This window comes from Schistocerca gregaria, chromosome 4, assembly GCF_023897955.1.
Source record: "Schistocerca gregaria isolate iqSchGreg1 chromosome 4, iqSchGreg1.2, whole genome shotgun sequence".
Lineage (NCBI taxonomy): Eukaryota > Metazoa > Arthropoda > Insecta > Orthoptera > Acrididae > Schistocerca > Schistocerca gregaria.
In genome coordinates, this window is record NC_064923.1 from 341,063,392 (window position 1) to 341,083,925 (window position 20,534).

The 20,534-nt window shown below is 47.3% G+C and overlaps 1 protein-coding gene across 1 annotated transcript in view; it reads left to right on the top strand.

Annotated features, from left to right (window-relative positions):
• Positions 1-20,534, top strand: part of LOC126266663 (lachesin-like) — a 502,722-nt gene that overhangs the window by 240,741 nt on the left and 241,447 nt on the right. The window contains exon 2 of the mRNA XM_049971079.1: positions 14,888-14,985. Coding sequence (XP_049827036.1) covers positions 14,888-14,985 — 98 coding nt within the window. The remainder of the gene's footprint in view (positions 1-14,887; positions 14,986-20,534) is intronic.

Here is a 20,534-nt window from a genome sequence, read left to right on the forward strand (position 1 = left end):
CATATTTCGCTATCCAATTCAGTGCGAATGACAATCACCAGGTCGTCAGCGTACGCTTTACGTCGGAAAGTGTGGCCTCCTAACGTCATACCCGTTATTCGATGGCGCAGGCCGCAGAGGAGAGGTTCCATGGCCACAGCGTAAAGTGAAGTGGACAGAGGGCAGTCTTGGCGTATCGATCGAGAAATGGTGACGGACTGCGTAGGTCGGCCGTTGACGATCACCTTGGACGTCGCGTCACGGAGTAGTCGCATGACGACAGTGACGAATGGATGTGGGTACCGCATATGTTGGAGGACCGCTTCCAAATAGTCGTGGTCCACTCGGTCGAAAGCTTGACTAAAATCGATTGCCGCCAGTGCACCCTTCAGACGACATGCCCTCGCCAGTGAGATCAAGTCACGATATTCACTGAGTGCTGTTTGAATATTATTGTCACTTCCTAATGACGTTTGATCGCGTGAGATAACATTTCGTAAGGCCTGGCTTATCCGCGCCGCCAAGAAAAGAGAAAAGTTCTTAAAGTCGCAGTTCAATAGCGTCAACGGGCGGTAGTCCTGCAGTCGTGAGCCACCGGACGGTTTGTGAATAGAAATAATCATCCCTTCCACAACGGCCACAGGGAGCGGCACGTCCGGGGATAGTAGTTCGCGACAGATTTCCGTCCATCGGGAGGCTAATAAATATTGAAAATCCGGTAAAATTCCAAGGGGAGGCCATCAGGACCTGGAGCATTGTTGACAGATCCTTTTCTAATGGCGTCGATCACTTCTTCTTCTGTAATTTCTTCCATCAAGGCCGCTTCCATTTCCGGGGTGACGGTGCCTTAAATCGTCCGAGAGACGTCCTCCAGTGCTGTCGGATCAGGGGTCTGAGCGGAATAGAGTTGGGAATAATGATTGTAGAATGCTGTGTTTATGTCTTGTTGCGTGCTGAGGCGACGACCGTCCTCCGTGTCGATGAAGCGTATCAGCGCTCGTTGGCGTCGTTTACGCTCACGAAGGACGTGGAACATTAACGGGCTTTCGCTCGGTATCTGATCCTGCGTCCTCGAGAGGATGACTATCCCCTATAGGTGGCGTCGCATATGAGCGAGGATCTGAGTCTTAGCACGGTGGACCGCCGTTTGTCGTTCCGGAGACGGCGCCATAGCATCGCAGTCGCACAGGACCCTGAAGTAAAAGTCGAGTGTATGTCTACGCCAAGTAGCGTGGTCGCGACCGTAGGTTATCAACGTTCGCCTCAGTGCCGGTTTGGCGCAGTCCAACCACCAGCGGATCGTTGTGGGATATGCAAGGAGGCGATTTTCACATGAATGCCACGTATCCTCAACGGCTTGGCGGCAATCTGGGTACGACAGGTGAGCGATGTTTAATTTCCACGGGCTGCTGCTTCTCCACACTTGTTGCCACCGCAGGGTGACGGCACAAATGTAAGCTGAGTGATCCAGGAAGGCTGCAGGCCACAGTTCCGCATCCTGTGTTCCAGCGGCGAGAGAGCGGGAGACATAAATCCGATCGATACGACTGGAAGAGTGACTCGTGTGTGAATCCCGGTCGGTGGCCGTGAAGATGTTCCCAAGTGTCCACCATCTGCAGGTCTCGAATTAGCGTCTCGAGTTCCTGGCACGAATTATGTCGTGGGCGTTAGTCTCTGGGCACCAGTACGCAATTGCAGTCACCTCCAAACACCAGATGGTCGTGGCGGCCTTGGAAGAGCGGGGCGACGTCTTCCGCAAAGAATCGCGAACGTTCGCGACGTTCGTCCGTCCCTGAAGGTGCGTAGATATTCATAAGGCGGACACCCATAACTGTGAGTGCCATACCTCTTGCCCTAGGCAGAAACAGGGTACCGTCCGCCACTATCCCTTCCCGAAGAAGTACAGCGACACCGCTGCCTGTAGGGGAAGCTGGAGAGACGCAAGCAGCGTAACCGTACATGCCTGGGAAGTCGTCGACGTACACTTCCTGGAGAAGGGTTAATCGATGGAAGCAGAGTTCAACATATCGTGAAGCAAGGATAACTTAGCACGCGTCCGTATAGTGTTGATGTTTATAGCTGCAACGCGATAAGTTTGAGGTCTATGCATAGCACCCGTATTGGCCATCAATACCCTTGTAAGGCTGTCTCGTCACTGTATCTGATGGTGGGTAGTGATCAACACTGGTGGGGTAAATGTCCCCGCGTGTCGTCCAACAAGATGGGTAAGGAATTTTTCTCACAGTCGTCCGCCCAGTCGCCATGAAATACCATCGGCTGGTGGTGGCTGTTAGTGGCTGCTGCTGCACTCGGCACTGACTCCGTCGACTCTGCTGGCTGGAAATCGGCAGCGGCTGTCTGCTTGTGATCGTGCTGTTCTGTGGGATCGGAGGGGCTGAAGCCGTCACTACGGCGATCTGTTGACTTTGATGTTACAGCGGCCTCTGTACCGCCAGTACCGTCGTCGGAGTGTCCACAGTCCATGTCAGACGATCGCTGCAAACACTCGTCCCATGGAGCACACCGCCGTCTCTTGTGTTTTCGCACGGAACGCTGTTTACGGACGTGTGTCTCAGTATCTGAATGTGGGTGGATTTCTTCAGCTGCTCCGGTGTCTGGAAGAAAAGCCGCTGTCGGCACAACCCGTGGGTCAAGGTCCATCCTGGCATCCACGCCTTCTTGCAAGGTCGATCGGTGATTATCTTCAGGTGGGGGCGCCGTTGTAGAGGGCGGATCCTGTACTGCAGAATCCATCATGGTCTCGCTATCGGGGACGGCTATCGGACTAATGTGGTCAGCATCGGGAAGGGTTGCTGCCCGTTTAACTTCGGCGTAATTGAGAGGAAGAGTCGTCACCGTAGAAGGAGTCATAGATTCACCCGTCGGGATTTGAGTAAGCCGTCGTCGGAGACAATCCGACCGGACGTACTCTTCTTGGCCACAACTAGAGCAAGTGCGTGGCTGACCGTCATACATAATGATCGCCCTACACCCGCCGATGACAAGATATGACAGTACATGTTTGTTCAGTCCAATTTTAATCTGTCGTACCCCGTTAAGAACGGGGTAGGTTGTAAAGGTGGTCCATTTTTCGGCCATATGGCTGAACACTCTGCCGTAGGGCTGGAAAGCCGCGGTGACTACGTCCGGTGGTACTTCGAAAGGGAGTTCGAAGACGCGTATCGTAAGGAGGCCAAGCCCCGCGTGATCGATAGAGACCGCCCCAATATGGCCATCAGAATGTTTGAATTTAAGATCGTTCGCATGTGCGCGCACGATTTGTTGCACACCTCGTCACTTACTAGCTTGACGTATACAACACTGCTCGTGATACAGAGATGGATACCAATTATTTGTCGCGGTTCAATTTTAACGTCGTCACGTAGAAAACGTTCCACTTCACGGACGGGACGTATACAAGACGTCCACGCGGCAGCGCTGCGGAAAGCAGACTGTTGTGACCTCGGCCACGGACACAGGCAATAAGAGTAGGAGTGGAACTGAGCCACGTAGTGTTCAGAAACCGAGACGTACAGCATCTACCTTGATCAATGGCTTTCAGCATTGCAGAATACAAGATTATACACTCCTGGAAATTGAAATAAGAACACCGTGAATTCATTGTCCCAGGAAGGGGAAACTTTATTGACACATTCCTGGGGTCAGACACATCACATGATCACACTGACAGAACCACAGGCACATAGACACAGGCAACAGAGCATGTCGGCACTAGTACAGTGTATATCCACCTTTCGCAGCAATGCAGGCTGCTATTCTCCCATGGAGACGATCGTAGAGATGCTGGATGTAGTCCTGTGGAACGGCTTGCCATGCCATTTCCACCTGGCGCCTCAGTTGGACCAGCGTTCGTGCAGGACGTGCAGACCGCGTGAGACGACGCTTCATCCAGTCCCAAACATGCTCAATGGGGGACAGATCCGGAGATCTTGCTGGCCATGGTAGTTGACTTACACCTTCTAGAGCACGTTGGGTGGCACGGGATACATGCGGACGTGCATTGTCCTGTTGGAACAGCAAGTTCCCTTGCCGGTCTAGGAATGGTAGAACGATGGGTTCGATGACGGTTCGGATGTACCGTGCACTATTCAGTGTCCCCTCGACGATCACCAGAGGTGTACGGCCAGTGTAGGAGATCGCTCCCCACACCATGATGGCGGGTGTTGGCCCTGTGTGCCTCGGTCGTATGCAGTCCTGATTGTGGCGCTCACCTGCACGGCGCCAAACACGCATACGACCATCATTGGCACCAAGGCAGAAGCGACTCTCATCGCTGAAGACGACACGTCTCCATTGGTCCCTCCATTCACGCCTGTCGCGACACCACTGGAGGCGGGCTGCACGATGTTGGGGCGTGAGTGGAAGACGGCCTAACGGTGTGCGGGACCGTAGCCCAGCTTCATGGAGACGGTTGCGAATGGTCCTCGCCGATACCCCAGGAGCAACAGTGTCCCTAATTTGCTGGGAAGTGGCGGTGCGGTCCCCTACGGCACTGCGTAGGATCCTACGGTCTTGGCGTGCAGCCGTGCGTCACTGCGGTCCGGTCCCAGGTGGACGGGCACGTGCACCGTGCACCTTCCGCCGACCACTGGCGACAACATCGATGTACTGTGGAGACCTCACGCCCCACGTGTGGAGACCTCACGCCCCACGTGTTGAGCGATTCGGCCGTACGTCCACCCGGCGTCCCGCATGCCCACTATACGCCCTCGCTCAAAGTCCGTCAACTGCACATACGGTTCACGTCCACGCTGTCGCGGCATGCTACCAGTGTTAAAGACTGCGATGGAGCTCCGTATGCCACGGCAAACTGGCTGACACTGACGGCGGCGGTGCACAAATGCTGCGCAGCTAGCGCCATTCGACGGCCAACACCGCGGTTCCTGGCGTGTCCGCTGTGCCGTGCGTGTGATCATTGCTTGTGCAGCCCTCTCGCAGTGTCCGGAGCAAGTATGGTGGGTCATGCCACACCGGTGTCAATGTGTTCTTTTTTCCATTTCCTGGAGTGTATTTCCTAAACTTATCTGAAAAGTCGGAATATGATACGTAACGAACACAAAAGAGACCTGCTCCATAAGGTGAGGTAGATCGCAATACAAAATTTGGTATAGGTGTGCACAAGGTAACTGCTTGTTGTCAGCAGATGTATGATTTTATAAGAAACTACTTTGGCTTCTGGGTTCATTGGAACCAATCTGAGCGTATGGAACGAATAAACAACTGCAACTAAAAGTGTTTCACTCTAACTCTCGGTCCCGTGTGGTGTTAATATTGCAGCCGATTTAGCCAAAACAGAGCAGTGTGAAGCGCGCGTGAACTGCGTGTGGCGACACATAATTAAAATCGACAAAAAGTACATCGACACGTCAGTACTGGCTGGGGAGGGCGTGCGCAGCCGTAATGAAGTGGTCGGCGCGTCGGCAGCGGCGGACATTTCATTAAAAATCGGGACGCGTGCGTCAGGACAGAGAAGGGCCGGCCAGTGACGCGGGCGTGCGCAGATTTACTGGCAGCCGCTGCCGCTGACAGCGCGGGCCGCTGACGTCTGCATCGCGAATAGAGTAGCGGCAAAGTGCGCAGAGCGGACGCGCGGCAGTCGGAGGGGCTTCCGCGGTGTCATCCCGGTGACCGTAGCGATTATTCAGCGTGCAGAGTAGTTGCAGCATGCGGCATAGCTGGCGTGTCCTCGTCACCGACGCATGTATGCACAGCCTCCAAAATTAGATCGAGGAGATTTCACACAGGAAGTATTCGGTGTGTCGTTCTTAGTCTGACTATAACTACCTGACAGAGTTTGAGGCCGCTGTTGTGGCTTCAGTACTACGAGGGGTGTTTAATAAGTAACGCAACATATTTTCCTCTCTAAGCAGGTTGGTTTTATTTGTGATTCCAGTAGACCACATAATTACCTACTCTTCTGGCTATAAAACTCTATTTTTCAATATAAATTACGTTCAATGCCACTGCCTTAAGCCATCATACTGGGAAGGCCTACCTGTCCTCACGGTACCACTCTACTGGTTGACGTCAGAGCCAAAGTCTTGCTACATCAATAGTCGGCCGCAATGGCCGAGCAGTTCTAGGTGCTATAGTCTGGAACCGCTCGACAGCTACGATCGCAGGTTCAAATCCTCCTTCGGGCATGGATGTGTGTGATGTCCTTAGATTAGTTAGGTTTAAGTAGTTCTAAGTTCTAGGAGACTGATGACCTCAGAAGTCAAGTCCCATAGTGCTCAGAGGCATTTGAACAATTTTTTGCTGCATCAATAGCTTCCCCATTATCCACGTACTGCTTCCTACTAAGTACATACTTCACTTTAAAAAAATGGCTCCAAGCACTATGAGACTTAACATCTGAGGTCCTCAGTCTCCTAGATTTAGAACTACTTAAACCTAACTAAGGACGTCACACACATCCAGGCCCGAGGCAGGAGTCGAACCTGCGACCGTGGTACCAGCGCGGTTCCAGACTGAAGTGATTAAACCCGCTCGGCCACAGCGCCCGGGTTATCCTTCACTGGGACAAATAAGTGGATGTCGGAAGGTGTGAGATCCGGGATGTAGGGCAGATGAAGTACAGCTCATTGAAGTTATGTGATCTCCACCCCTGTACACAAACTTGTATTGGGCCTTGCGCCGTCATGGAGAAATTCAATTTGCCTTTCAGTGGCAACGAATGCGCTAAATCCCTTACTTCAATTTGCTGAGGGTAGCACAATACACTTTAAAGTCAATCGTTGAACCGAGAGAGGAAATCAAACTGAATAACCTCTTCAGAGTGCCAGAAGACCGTCGCTATGAATTAACCGGCTGAGGGGTAGCTTTCAAATTTTACTTGCGAGGAGAGACGGTGTGGCGCGATTACAACGTTTGCCGTTTCGTTTCCGGTTCGAAGTGATGAACCCATATCTCATCGTCTGCGGCGGTACTGGGCAAAAAATAGTCACGATCAGAATCGTAATGAGCAAGAAATTCCGCACACGTGGTCCTTCGTAGTTCTTTATGGTTTTCTGTTACGCACATGACTCGAGCCTTTGGGTACTCCAACTGGTCGACGAGTGTGTCAGCACTACTAACGAGATGCCCAGTTGTGCGGCGAGATGTTTCATTTTGATCCGTCGGCCACTTCGAATGAGAGTGTCCGCACGTCCCAACATTGCAGCCGGTCGGCACGCCTGAATTCGGATAGTTTTGACCTATCTCGCTGCGATGATGACGCCTCGCTCAACGACTCCCCGTGCTTTTGTTCATGGCCAGATGTCCGTAGACATTCTGTAGGCGCCTAGTAATATCTGCGATGATTTGGTTTTCCGCCAAAGGAGACTCAATGATAGAAATCTGCCTGGAAAGCGTATTTGTAAAAAGACGCCATTTTGAATGCTACAAATAGCGCCGCCACCATCGGAACTTCATGAAATGACAGGGGGTGAAGCATGAATATTCCACGATGTTTCACGACAAATTACGTATTTTTTCAACCGAAACTGGAAGAGAGAAAAATATTTTGCATTCCTTACTGAACACCCCTTGTATTATTAACCCTTTAAGTGCATGTAACAGCGCATGCTCGATGAAATGTTCCACGCGGAAGTGTCCGCGGAGATGGGATCGCTCTAGCACTCGGCACTGCTGCGCTTAATTGTTACCGTCACAGACTCTCGTTCTATGCAGGGAGAATCACGTAAAAGATGCGCCACTTTCACCTAGTCAGTCGTTAAAGATATAGTAACGACATTCTCGGAAAACTAGATTATATCGAGGGGAACGCAGATTCTCTTAATCTATTCTTGATGGAACAGAGGCGCTGAATCGACTTCACTATCTAATCAAAAGTAAAATGGGGTGAGTTCACATTTCGCTTTTATGAGAGCTCGATGTCTTCAGCAGACATTTTTAATAAGGTTTCTTACTGACTGTGGCGAAATGGCAGCCCATTCTTTCTCAAGAATTGGAACGAGAGAAGATAATTATGCCGAACTCTGAGATCTGGAGCTCAGTCGACGTTCTGACTCATCCCAAATGTGTTTCGTTGCGTTCAGGTCTGGACTCTGGGCAGTCCAGTCCGTTTCAGGAAAGCTATTGTCCATAAACGATTGCCTCCCATTACGCTGTTTTGTGACAGAGTGCACTGTTATCTGATAGAAACAGCCATCGCCGCCCATGTGTTCGTCCACTGTACGCAGTATACAATGTCGTATAACGTTTTGTAGCAAGAACTCCTCAAGCAGCTGTATTTAAACCAACTTTATTAAGGCACTACAAGTTTCATGTCTTGTAGCTACATCATCAGCTGCATATAATCATAAAACATTCTTAGTTAAAACCATTATGTCCGCAAGGCGGATAGTCAATGAATAAAAAGTTTACCCTCGCCCAGTTGTTGATCTGATAGAATGAATTCAGTAAACTTGACACGTGTGAAAGAGATCTGAAAGCTGTTACTTTTGAATGAGCAGCTGGATGAAGCTGAGAAGGACGCATCAGCATTTTACTTATCATCACAGGAACCTTCTGTTTCTTTTTTTTCCAAACATATTGTCTACGTCTACCTAGAATTCATCATGCACTGCTACACCATCGATGGTGACTGATCGCACTTCAAATCTAGAAACGTTTCTTCAGAAGACTCCTCAATCTGAATCACACACTTCTTTGCGAAGTTTACCTGTAGTATAAATACTAAACTAACTTTATTAACTTCTAATTATTATTAATATACGTACTGTATTAAATAAAACACCATGGCCTTTTGTAACAGCATTCACAAGCTTTTGCCAACTTAACCTTGTTGTAATGAGTAGCTTCTTAACAGGAGTAATAGCAAGTCGAAAATCTGTGTCCTGCTTTTCTGAGCAACTGATACCAGTTGCTCCAAAAAGTGAAAACTATCTGGACTTAATCTGTAGCATTTGTGGAACTTGTCTTCGTGTTGAGAGGCCACACGAGAAACCACAGCCGAACATTTTTTGATGTTTATAGCACTGTACAGTTGCAGCCAGCACTTTCTTTCCATTTTCAGATTGTTCAGCATTAAATAATGGTAAGCCACAGTAATGTTGTCTACAGACGAGCTCGTGATTGCAAGTGACACTGGAACAGAAACGTGACGCGTGCTGCTTTGCTGCTTGTCGCATAGCAAATCTCGTCTGGAATAGCACCGCGTATTTTGTAACATATTGTATTGCCGCAGGGGAGGCGAGAGAACCGCACAGACTGGCGACATGTTGCGCGACCTTTATTCAAATGGGTAGTATCTCATACCACATGTGCGCAGTGAGAACCGTGCCTTGGGGTTGAAACGTGATAATTCGGTTGTGAGTTAGTGAAGCCAGCAAACATAAATGCAAAATAAAGGTCGTGTAAACTGTATTGTCTTAGTTAGGGTCGTGCCAGCCGAAAGCAATTGTAGTCACTTACTGTACACACACACACACACACACACACACACACACACACACACACACACACACACACACGCACAGACAGACAGAGAGACAGAGAGAGAGTAGGCAACGCCGCTGTGGCTGCCGTGTTTCGCCCATTTTGTTGCGAAACACAGGGACGGATGATGGCGGAGTCCGAAATTCGTTTTCGTACCTTGACATGTGGTCACTGAGTTTACAGCTATAAAGCAAAATCGAAGAGGCCCACTCCATGAGGTCCCCTTGTCAAATAAAATCTCATACTTTACGGACAAAGGTGTCAAATCTATTAGTTACAACCTGCCGTCTGACCAAGGTGTGCACATACAGACTGCTTAACAAATCCGATGATAACTTGAATACATGGCAGCGATTGCTTGAAAACAATGTTACAACAAGGAAAGCACTGCGAACATACGAATCTAAGGAAACCTACAGAAGGAATATGGCTTTGCAACCGATCAGCCGGTCACTGGGATTTCACCTGTGGACACTCTACGCCTGTATGCAGGTTCTCTATTCACTGCTTACGGCGTAGTCGGAGCCGCAACGACCTGTTATTACTTAATAGCCGCAGTATCTCAGACTCCATATCGAGTCTGTTACTTGACGGGCAACTCAAAATACTGTCGGAGACTTTACTTACATATAAGTACGTTCATACATTTGAAGCTCCTTCTGATCTGATAGATGTTAGCACATAGTTCAATTTACAATGATAGTAGCTGACCCAGTATCTATGTCGTTTGAAGTATGGCCAGGGATAAATACTTTCATTTTACTAAAGTAGGCCTATGCCCTTGCTTCATACATCAACAGAGCTTAGCAGGAAAGAGTTCCACTTGCCCGTGGTTGCGTTGCAATAGCAGATTCCGGTTTCCCAGATACGTTTACGAAAAGTTCCAATGCTAACATTACCGAGCATTGTATCGCTGTATTTGTCTCTTCGAGAGCTTTCGAATGCCTTTAACAAGTGTAATGTTTCAGTTGTGGTTGGCAAAAGAGCCAACACCGTTACTACAGGAGGCCGAAATGCACGTGTTTTAGCTCACGCAGGCTGGCGTAAGGTCTGGAACATGACAAGGGAATTAGAAATGAGAAAAACGGACGTAGCTGGTGGAATACTTAACTTTAATCCATTAATGACGAACGTCGCTCTTGACGGTACATGTTTTACCATATCAATAGTACGGATACAGGCGCCTTGCTAGGTCGTAGCAAATACAGTAGCTGCAGGCTGTGCTAACTATCGTCTCGGCAAATGAGAGCGTAGAAGTCAGTGAACCATCGCTAGCAAAGTCGGCTGTACAACTGGGGCGAGTGCTAGGAAGTCTCTCTAGACCTGCCGTGTGACGGCGCTCGGTCTGCAATCACTGATAGTGGCGACACGCGGGTCTGACGTATACTAACGGACCGCGGCCGATTTAAAGGCTACCACCTAGCAAGCGTGGTGTCTGGCGGTGACAAGACAGTTTCATTTAGAGGTAAACACGGCGATTATACGAGTAATTAAAGTTAAACTTTGAAACCACTGTAGAAATAACACTACTGGTCAGAATGCAACGGAATATTATCGGAGAAGGGGGAAAACGTATGGCAGAAGACACAAAATAGAGTGAAAATTGATCAATGATGGCGTTTTATGTGTTAGAAAACGTAAATGAAAACGCCTACCATGCGCACGACCCATTGCAATTGGTATAAACATGCCGGGTACACGGCTTTTCCTACTTTCGCGTCTGCGACGTTCGCCATAACTGTCTCAATGCAGGATCGCGCTCTGCTGGTAAAGCTGTATTACAAGAATCATGACTGTGTCCAAGTGGCTCTGCAGAAGTTCCGGACACTGAATGGTTTGAATAAAGGCGTTGGTCCGATAACTGCCGTGGGTCTGGAGAAAATGATTCGGAAATTCGAAAAGACGGATTCTTTTCGCGTGCAACTTGGTAGAGGGAGGAAACGAATTGATTCGACTTCAATGGAAACAGTGGTCCGAGCAATGCAGGAGGAGACGAGTGGTGGTGTGCAAACGTGTGGTGCACGGAGAATCACCCGAACATTGGATATACCCGTGAGCATGGTGCGTCAAATCCTACGAAACTTCCTCCTTTACTTTCCGTTCAGGATTACCCATGTGCACTAGTTGCTTCCTGCTGACCTGCCAGAAATAGAGACCTTTGCTTTAGAATTTCTTCCTCCCGTGGAAGTGTGCAATGATTGGCCGTGGAAGATTTTGTGGACAGACAAAGCCCACATCCATCTGACAGGAATGTCAATACACACAATTATCGCATATGGGCAAGGGAAAATCCACACGCAAATTAACCAGTACCTCTTCGTTCTGATAAGGTCACTATGTGGTTCGGATTTACGCCATCATTTATCATGGGGGCATATTTTCTCGAAGAGACGAGTGCTTACGGTACTGTTACCTATACTGTCAATGGCAAGCGTTATGAATGTCTTTTACGCAACCACGTCATTCTACCGCTCCAAAAGCGTGCATATGTTGATAGGATCATTTTTATGCAAGACGGCCTACCTCCGCACATTGAAAATCCAATTAAGCAGTTGCTGAAGTGCCTTTTCGGAAATGATAGATTCATCAGCCGCCATTTCCATACAGCCTGGCCGTCCCGATCACCTGACCTTCATCCCTGTGACTTCTGGTTGTGGGGCTATCTGAAAGGCGTTCTGTGTTCCGATTGCAAACTTAGCTGCATCGAAGGCACGCATTGTGCAACACATTCTGAACGTGACCTCAGAAACACTTCGATCAGTTGTGGAACCTGTTGTTTCTCGATTTCAACTTGTTGCAGAAAACAGTGGACAGCATATTGAACATGTTTTGCGCCAGTCACACGGAAATTAATAAACCGATTCGATTTTGAATGATGCCTTTTATGCGGTTTTTGTCCTCAGGACAAATAAAAACATGTGTTTGATGCTTTTTATGCGGTTTTTTGCCTCAGGACAATTAAAAACCGATTTTTTCCATCCGATGTGACATGACCTGGCCGTGGTGGATGGGCTTACGTAACTAACAGTATCACATCTGTACACCCATACAAGCTGAACAGTAAAGCTTTTTAACGTCAAACGTACACCTTAGGCATTGTTGTATGATTCATTTGTCATTTGAAGTCGACCAATATTAAATTATGATATACGAAGATGTTACTTCTGAAATTTTCCCGGCGTATTTGTTCTTCTAATAATTTCCGGGTATGCAGCAGGATCCCGTCGACATTCTGCCACGATACACGTGCGCGAGAATCGGCATAAATACCGCGACTGCACCTGGGCTCTTCAGTAGTTGTGTACTCACCTGATGATGGCCGGACGTCTCTGGGCCGAAATATCGTGGCAGAATGTCGACGGGATCCGGCTGCATACCCGGAAATTATTAGAAGTACGAAGATGTTATCTGTTCTTTCCGACTTTTGCGAAAGAACAGATACCATCTTAATATAGATAAGGCTTAAGGGCCAATGATCTTATTCAGTGCGCATGCACTCACATTGCCCGAATTCTTACGGGAATCGGTAGACTGACTGCCACGAGTAATGAGTATAGAGGGCAGGGGCCCTACAAATGTAGTGTGTGGACAGTAAATTGGGAATATGGGTATCATGGGGAGCGTGCCAGACATAACTCCTTGCAGTCGCTCTCATCTGTGTCCTCGGTAGTTCAGACTGGTTGAGCGTCTGTCTTGTAAGCAGGAGATCCCGAACTCGAGTCCCTGTCGGCGCACACATTTTCAACCTTCGCCACTGATATTTATCAATGCCTGTGAGCAGCTAAATAACTGGATTTCACTGTAAATTCACTGTTAAATTGTGATGCCTATAACGTCATCTACTGCTACAATTTCTAACTATTTATTTTTAATCTGCCATACGTTTTCCCCCTTCCCCGATAGTATTCCGTTGCAATTAGACGTCATGCTGAACAGTGGTGTTATTTCTACAGCTGTTTGAAAGTTTAATTATAATCACCTGTATATTTGCTTCGGTACCTTGGGTGACTGAAAAGATATGTTTATTACTCATACAGACTACGTACCCTATGTCGGCCATCATTTGCTGAATATCTCGTTTCAATGTCTTGGACCATTCACATTATAAGATGGCTGCAGTTTTCAGGTGATTCACTCTGTAGTCTCGCCAACCAGTGATTAAGAAGTAAAACCCACCAAATATTCCTTATTTTTTACTTTACCCAAATGTTTTTCAATGTAATAATTTTTTCCCGAAAGAAGGAAAACACACAGTCCTACATCATAGTATTCCTTCATACAATGCTCCTTCTTACAGGTCGGTTATGTTTTATATAAGATTGAAAAGGTCTTAGAAAATATTTTTCTTTTAATTCCGCAATGAATTTCTCTCGTCTGAAGGATGACGTCCTCCAGATGATATCGGTTCTTTGGTATTTGTCTGAAAACTCAGGAATGAGACACATGAAATTCAGCGACTGAAGTATTCTTGCCGCTAGGAACCTTTTATACGACGTGCGTCGAGCTAAGTTTCACAAACACACACTACAAATAACATTTCTCATGTGACCACTGCACACGTAGACTTGTTAGTGCATTTGTTATTATCTCAACAAGTAGGCGGAGAGATATGGTCTTTTTGTACCAACTGTCAACATATGGCGTACACTGTCTTCCGAAATAAGACTCCGTAATTGTTGTCGCAATATTGCATGTATTCCCCAGTTAGTTTTCAGTGACACTTATGTCACACTTCGCGCCAGTAAAAATTAAAATGTCTAATATCAAAGCTACTCGTGCAATCGCATAGGATGAAAGTGTTTATGCCAAAACGACTTATTTAGGATGTAACACACTTGAACAACAGAAGGCTTTTGTCACTGCAAACAGCTTGCAACGCAACAAGCGACACCGTATGACCGCGCAAGTTGCATTGGCTCGCTTAGTTTCTGTAGCACATATAAGTCTTATTCACTGGAGTCACGCGGATTGTGCACACGTATATACGTCGGTAGCAGCTGAAGGCTCAATACACCGTGCCAAAAATCCAAGGGATCAAACATGACACAAGAATAACAACAAGGTGGTCTAAAGTAGTAGTGAGAGGTGCTCGGGTATCTTGCCCACATAGTATTCTTAACTGGATAGTCAGTTTGGCTAAAACTGATCCACGAGTTCCATACATGGCCACTTTCATTTAAACATAAATACACACGCACACACACACACACACACACACACACACACACACACACACACACACACACACACACACACACACAGAGAGAGAGAGAGAGAGAGAGAGAGAGAGAGAGAGAGAGAGAGAGATGAGCGCGCGCTCGAACGCACCCATATGAACACCGTCTTTATATAGACAGAGACGTCAGCGACTATTTTTCAGAATAATGTTTTCATTAGTACAAAGTTTTATTGTGAGTGTGTTAAGTAATCTGCTCTTCCTTCGCAGATGGGCCGAAGTTCGCGGAGGCCATCACGAATGCGACGGTGCCAGTGGGGCGAGAGGGCATAATGGCGTGCGTGGTGCAGGATCTGGGGGCCTACAAGGTAAGGAATGCTTCTGCCCACTCTACAGCGCCAACATGGTTTTTCAAACAGTGGCAAATTTTGGGCTGCAAATTGACTATCTAATCAACTCATTTTCCCAATTCTGGGTGTGCACTGGCATATCAAATATGGCATGCACAATCACTCGCCGGCCGGAGTGGCAGTGCGGTTCTAGGCGCTACAGTCTGGAACCGAGCGACCGCTACGGTCGCAGGTTCGAATCCTGCCTCAGGCATGGATGTGTGTGATGTCCTTAGGTTAGTTAGGTTTAATTAGTTCTAAGTTCTAGGCGACTGATGGCCTCAGAAGTTCAGTGGCATAGTGCTCAGAGCCACCGATAATCACTCCTATATTTATATTCATTTAATTTTTACATTAATTGTGGATTCGTCTATTTATTATTTGTTCCTTTTGAGTATAGGTTCATTAATTAATTGATTCGTTGTGACGCATTTTAAAATTTTACAAAATACACATCGCAAGAAAAAAGAAAGCTGTAAGGAACTGCGTGTGCGAGGCAAGAGGTAAATTTCGTCATGCTGTAAATAAGGTCGTATCTTCCATAAAACAGTAAGACTTCAGTTTCAAGGCGAGATAATAAGCGCTTAAACTTCATAGGAAACCAACAACGACTGATGTATTTTTTGTTTAGGCATGCTATTCATAGCTCAGTACTCAGGCGATCAATGTGGCACTTATGAAGCAGGATACTCAGACAGAACTAAACATTATCAGGAAAATGGCAGTTAATAATTTTTCCAAGGAACACACTGGTATACACTCAACTAACACACTATAATACACCCTAAGACACAAAAGAAGGACGCATCACGAAGGAACCATTTGAATGGGACGTATATCGGTACATGAGACGTACATGTACAGACAAAAAAAAGATTACATTACCAGAAAAAGTGATTGATTTATTCAAGAGCAGGGGCTGCACAAATGGAGCAACTCAATAACGCCTTGATTAACTTCTGAACCTTATGCAAGCAGCTACTCGGCTTAGCATTCATAGATTTGTTTCGTGTCCTGAACGATATCGAGTCTAATTATGTCCGACTGACGGCGTTAAATTGTCAAAATCCAGAGCTTGATGGAGGGCTCTGCCCATAATTCTCTATACGTTCTCAACTGTGGAAAAAATCTGGAAATCTTGCTGGCCTAGACAGCTTTTGGCAAGCACGAATCAGCAGAAATCCTTGCCGCGTGCTCGCCCGTATTATCTTCCTGTAAGGTAAGCTCACGACGACTTGCCTTGAAGAGCAACAAAATGGCGCGTAGGATATCGTAGACATATCTCTCCGCTAGAAGAGTGTCGTAGACATGCCTCTGTGCTGTAAGAGTGTTGCAGATGACAACCATAGGGGTTATGTTATGAAATGAAAAGTCTCCCTAGGCCATAACTTCTCGTTTTTCCCTCTGGAGGGTTACATACAGAGCAGAACCTCACCACTTTCCGGGGCGTCTCCAGACAGATCTTCGCTGGTCGAAGAGGCTCAGTTCGGCGAGGGACTCATCGCTGAAGGCAGTTCTACTCTAGACAATGAAATTCCCATCCAAAGTCGTTCCTAATCAAAACTCTGTCTGCCATTTCCTCGGAAACTGTTGAACGTCGGCACCTATAACAAAATAGGTATTCCTTTATTTTCACCTTTCATTTAGGAAACGAAGTTTCGACTGTGTTGAAGAGTGACATATGAAATTTCCTGGCAGATTAAAACTGTGTGCCGGACCGAGACTCTAACTCGGGACCTTTGCCTTTCGAGGGCAAGTGCTCAACCAACTGAGCTACCAAAGCACGACTCACGCCCTGTCCTCATAGCTTCAATTCTGTCAGTACCTCGTCTCCTACCTTCCAAACTTCACAGAAGCTCTCGTGGGAACCTTGCCGAACTAGCACTCCTCATTCTCGAGTGACATATGGTTTCCCATTGTAATACAAATCCAGTTTCACTGTTACACGCAACGAAACGACTACTTTTTGACGAAAAATATTGCTTGAAAGCCACACAGCGACTGAACAGGAGAAGATTTTTCACCAATACAAAAGTTTTCTTTTTTCCTATTTTTTTAAAAAAGGATATCTAATCCGAACTTATCTGTTACATACTCACCAACAGACGTAATCATAAACATTTTCTGTCTTTGAATGCGAACGCCAGGGTCATGAATGATTTACTCGCCCTGAGATGCTGTGGTGCCAGGACCGACTCCAGCCATCTTATTATTATTCTAAGATGAAGGAAAATAAAATTTGTCCTCTATATGATTATTCATAAAAATATTTCTGCTTCTGCGTTTGGAAATATTCGGTCGATCATCTTGGACTCGATACGTACGAGCGATTTATTATCACGAGTTCTCTGTACCATTTCTTCGCGCTTTGTATCAATACATGTGAAGTAATGCAGCCACTTACACTATGAGAGAGAAGCTGTCAACTCACTGCGAAACAGCAACTCACTGCGAAACAGCAGTGCTGGATTTGTTACCGGAAGGTTCGAAAAAAAACATAAGTGTTACAGAGGTGCTTCGGGAACTCAATAGGGAATCCCTGGACGGAAGGTGGCGCTTTTTTTTTCGGGAAACTATTGAGAAAATTTAGAGCACAAGCATTTGAAGCTGACTGCCGAACGATTCTGCTGCCGAATCAGCATGGCTTCAGAAAGCATCGCTCGTGCGAAACTCAGCTTCTCCTTTTCTGACATGATATTGTATTGTATGTTAACCGGGGACCTAGAAACAACAGAGCGGCTCCGTCCCCGCCGCTGCCGCAGTGGTCCACAAACCCACGACGACTCCTGCAGCCCACTTCACCCCTCCGCCGCCCCACATCGAACCCAGAGCTCCTGTGCGGTGGAGCCCCCCCCCCCCCCCCCCCCACACACCCCCACCCCACGGAACGTCTCACAACGGACGAGTGTAACCCCTATGTTCGCGTGGTAGAGTAATGGGGGTGTACGCGCGCGTGGAGAACTTGTTTGCGCTGCAGTCGCTGGCATAGTGTACCTGAGGCGGAATAAGGGGAACCAGCCCGCATTCGCCGAGGCGGATGGAAAACCGCCTAAAAGCCGTCCACAAACTAGCCGGCTCACCGGACCTCGATACAATTTGTGGATTTGTGCCGGGAACCAGGCGCTCCTTCCCACTCCGGAAAGCCGTGCGTTACAAAGCTCGGCTAACTGGGTGGGCCTCACATGATGTACTGAAAAGTATGGATGAAGGGCAACAGACAGATTCCATATTTCGAGATTTCCAGAAAGTATTTGACACGGTGCCCCATACAGGCTATTAACACAGATACGAGCATAAGGAATAAGTTCACAGATATCTGCGTGGCTCGAAGACTTCTTGAATAATAGAACCCCGTATGTTGTCCTCGAAAGCGAGTATTCATCGGAGGCTAGGGTAACGTGGGCAGTTCCCCAGGCAAGTGTGGTAAGAGAGCTGTCGATCTCTGTGTACATAAATGAATTGGTGGACAGGGTGGTCAGCAGTCTGCGGTTGCTTTGCTGATGATGCCGTGGCGTACGTTAAGGTGTCGAAGTTGAGTGACAGTAGGAGGAACAAGACGAATGAAACAAAATGTCTAGTTGGTGTGATGAATGGCAGCTAGCCGTAAATGTGGAAAAATGTAAGTTAATGCGGATGAATAGGAAGAACAAACATGTAATGTTCAGATACAGTATTACTAGCGTCCAGCTTGACGCAGTCAAGTCGTTTAAATACCTGGGCCTAACTCTAAAAAGCGATATGAGGTGGAGCGACCACGTGAGAACTGTGGTAGGGAAGGAAAATGGTCTGCTTTGGCTTATTGAGAGAATTTTGGGAAAGAGTAGTTCACTTGTAAAGGAGACCGCATATAGGACGCTGGTGCGACCTATTATTGAGTACTGCTCGAGTGTTTGGGATCCATACCAGGTCGGATTGAAGGAAGAGAAGCCGCGCGGGATTAGCCGAGCTGTCTCAGGCGCTGCAGTCATGGACTGTGCGGCTGGGCCCGGCGGAGGTTCGAGTCCTCCCTCGGGCATGGATATGTGTGTTTGTCCTTAGGATAATTTAGGTTAAGTAGTGTGTGAGCTTAGGGACTGATGACCTTAGCTGTTAAGTCCCTTAAGATTTCACACACAGTTTTTTTTAAGGATACTTATCCAAGCAATTCACAGGAGGGATGCCTGATTTGTTACCGGTAGGTTCGAAATACAAATGTTACGTGTTGCTTAGGGAACTCAAATGGGAATCCCTCGAGGGAAGGCAACTTTCTTTTCGAGAAACACTATTGAGAAAAGTTAGAGATCAGACATCTGAAACTGAATGCCGAACAATTCTACTGCTGCCAACATACAACACATGTAAAGACCACGAAGATAAGATATGAGAAATTAGGGCTCATACGGAGGCATACAGATGGTCGTCTTTCTCTCGTTCTATTTGCGAGTGGAACAGGAGGGGAAATGACAAGTAGTGGTACAGGGTACCCTCCGCCGCGCACCTTATTATGGCTTGCGGAGTATCTATGTTCATGTAGATGCAGATGTAGAATTAGGCGGTGCAGAAGTCTCCTTCAGTCTGTCGTGAATGTAAGTGGATTGAAATTGTTTACTGGAGAGGTGACGAAATACCCTGAAATTTGGATATAGTCTCGCAATGAGTACCTTGATAAGATTAAGGAGAGAGTCGCATGGTTTCCCATGTGCGAGAAGATCTTTGAGAGGTTTACTGGAAAACGATACTTCTGTCTACTTTTAAATCTGTAAACAGTATCACGAACCCTCCTTTCAGATGCTGTGAACTTCTGAAAGCCTTGTATTGATTTTCTTTATGTATTCGGAAACGAAATAAGCTAACATTGTATCCTGCCTTCGTCATACTACACTACTGGTCATTAAAATTGCTACACCACGAAGATAACGTCTTACAGACTCAAAATTTAACAGACAGGAAGAAGATGCTGTGATATGCAAATGAACAGCTTTTCAGAGTTTTCACACAAGGTTGGCGCCGGTGGCGACACCTACAACGTGCTGACTTGAGGAAAGTTTCCAACCGATTTCTCACACACAAACAGCAGTTGACTAGCGTTGTCTGGCGAAACGTTGTTGTGATGGCTCGTGTAAGGAGGAGAAAACGTACCACTACGTTTCCGACTTTGATGAAGGACGGATCGAAGCCTATCGCGATTGCGGTTTATCGTATCGCGACATTGCTGCCCGCATTGGTCGAGATCCAATGACTGTCAGCAGAATATAGAATCGGTGGCTTCAAGAGGCTAATACGGAACGCCTTGCTGGATCCCAATGGCCTCGTATCACTAGCAGTCGAGATAACAGGCATCTTACCCGCATGGATGCAAAGGATCGAACAGCCACGTCTCGATCCCTGAGTCAACAGCAAGACAACAACCCTCTGCACAAACACTTCGACGACGGTTGCAGTAGCATGGACTATCAGCGTGGAATCTATGGCCGCGGTTACCCTTGACGCTGCATCACAGACAGGAGTGCGTGCGATGCAGTGCTCAACGATGAATCTGGGTGCACGAA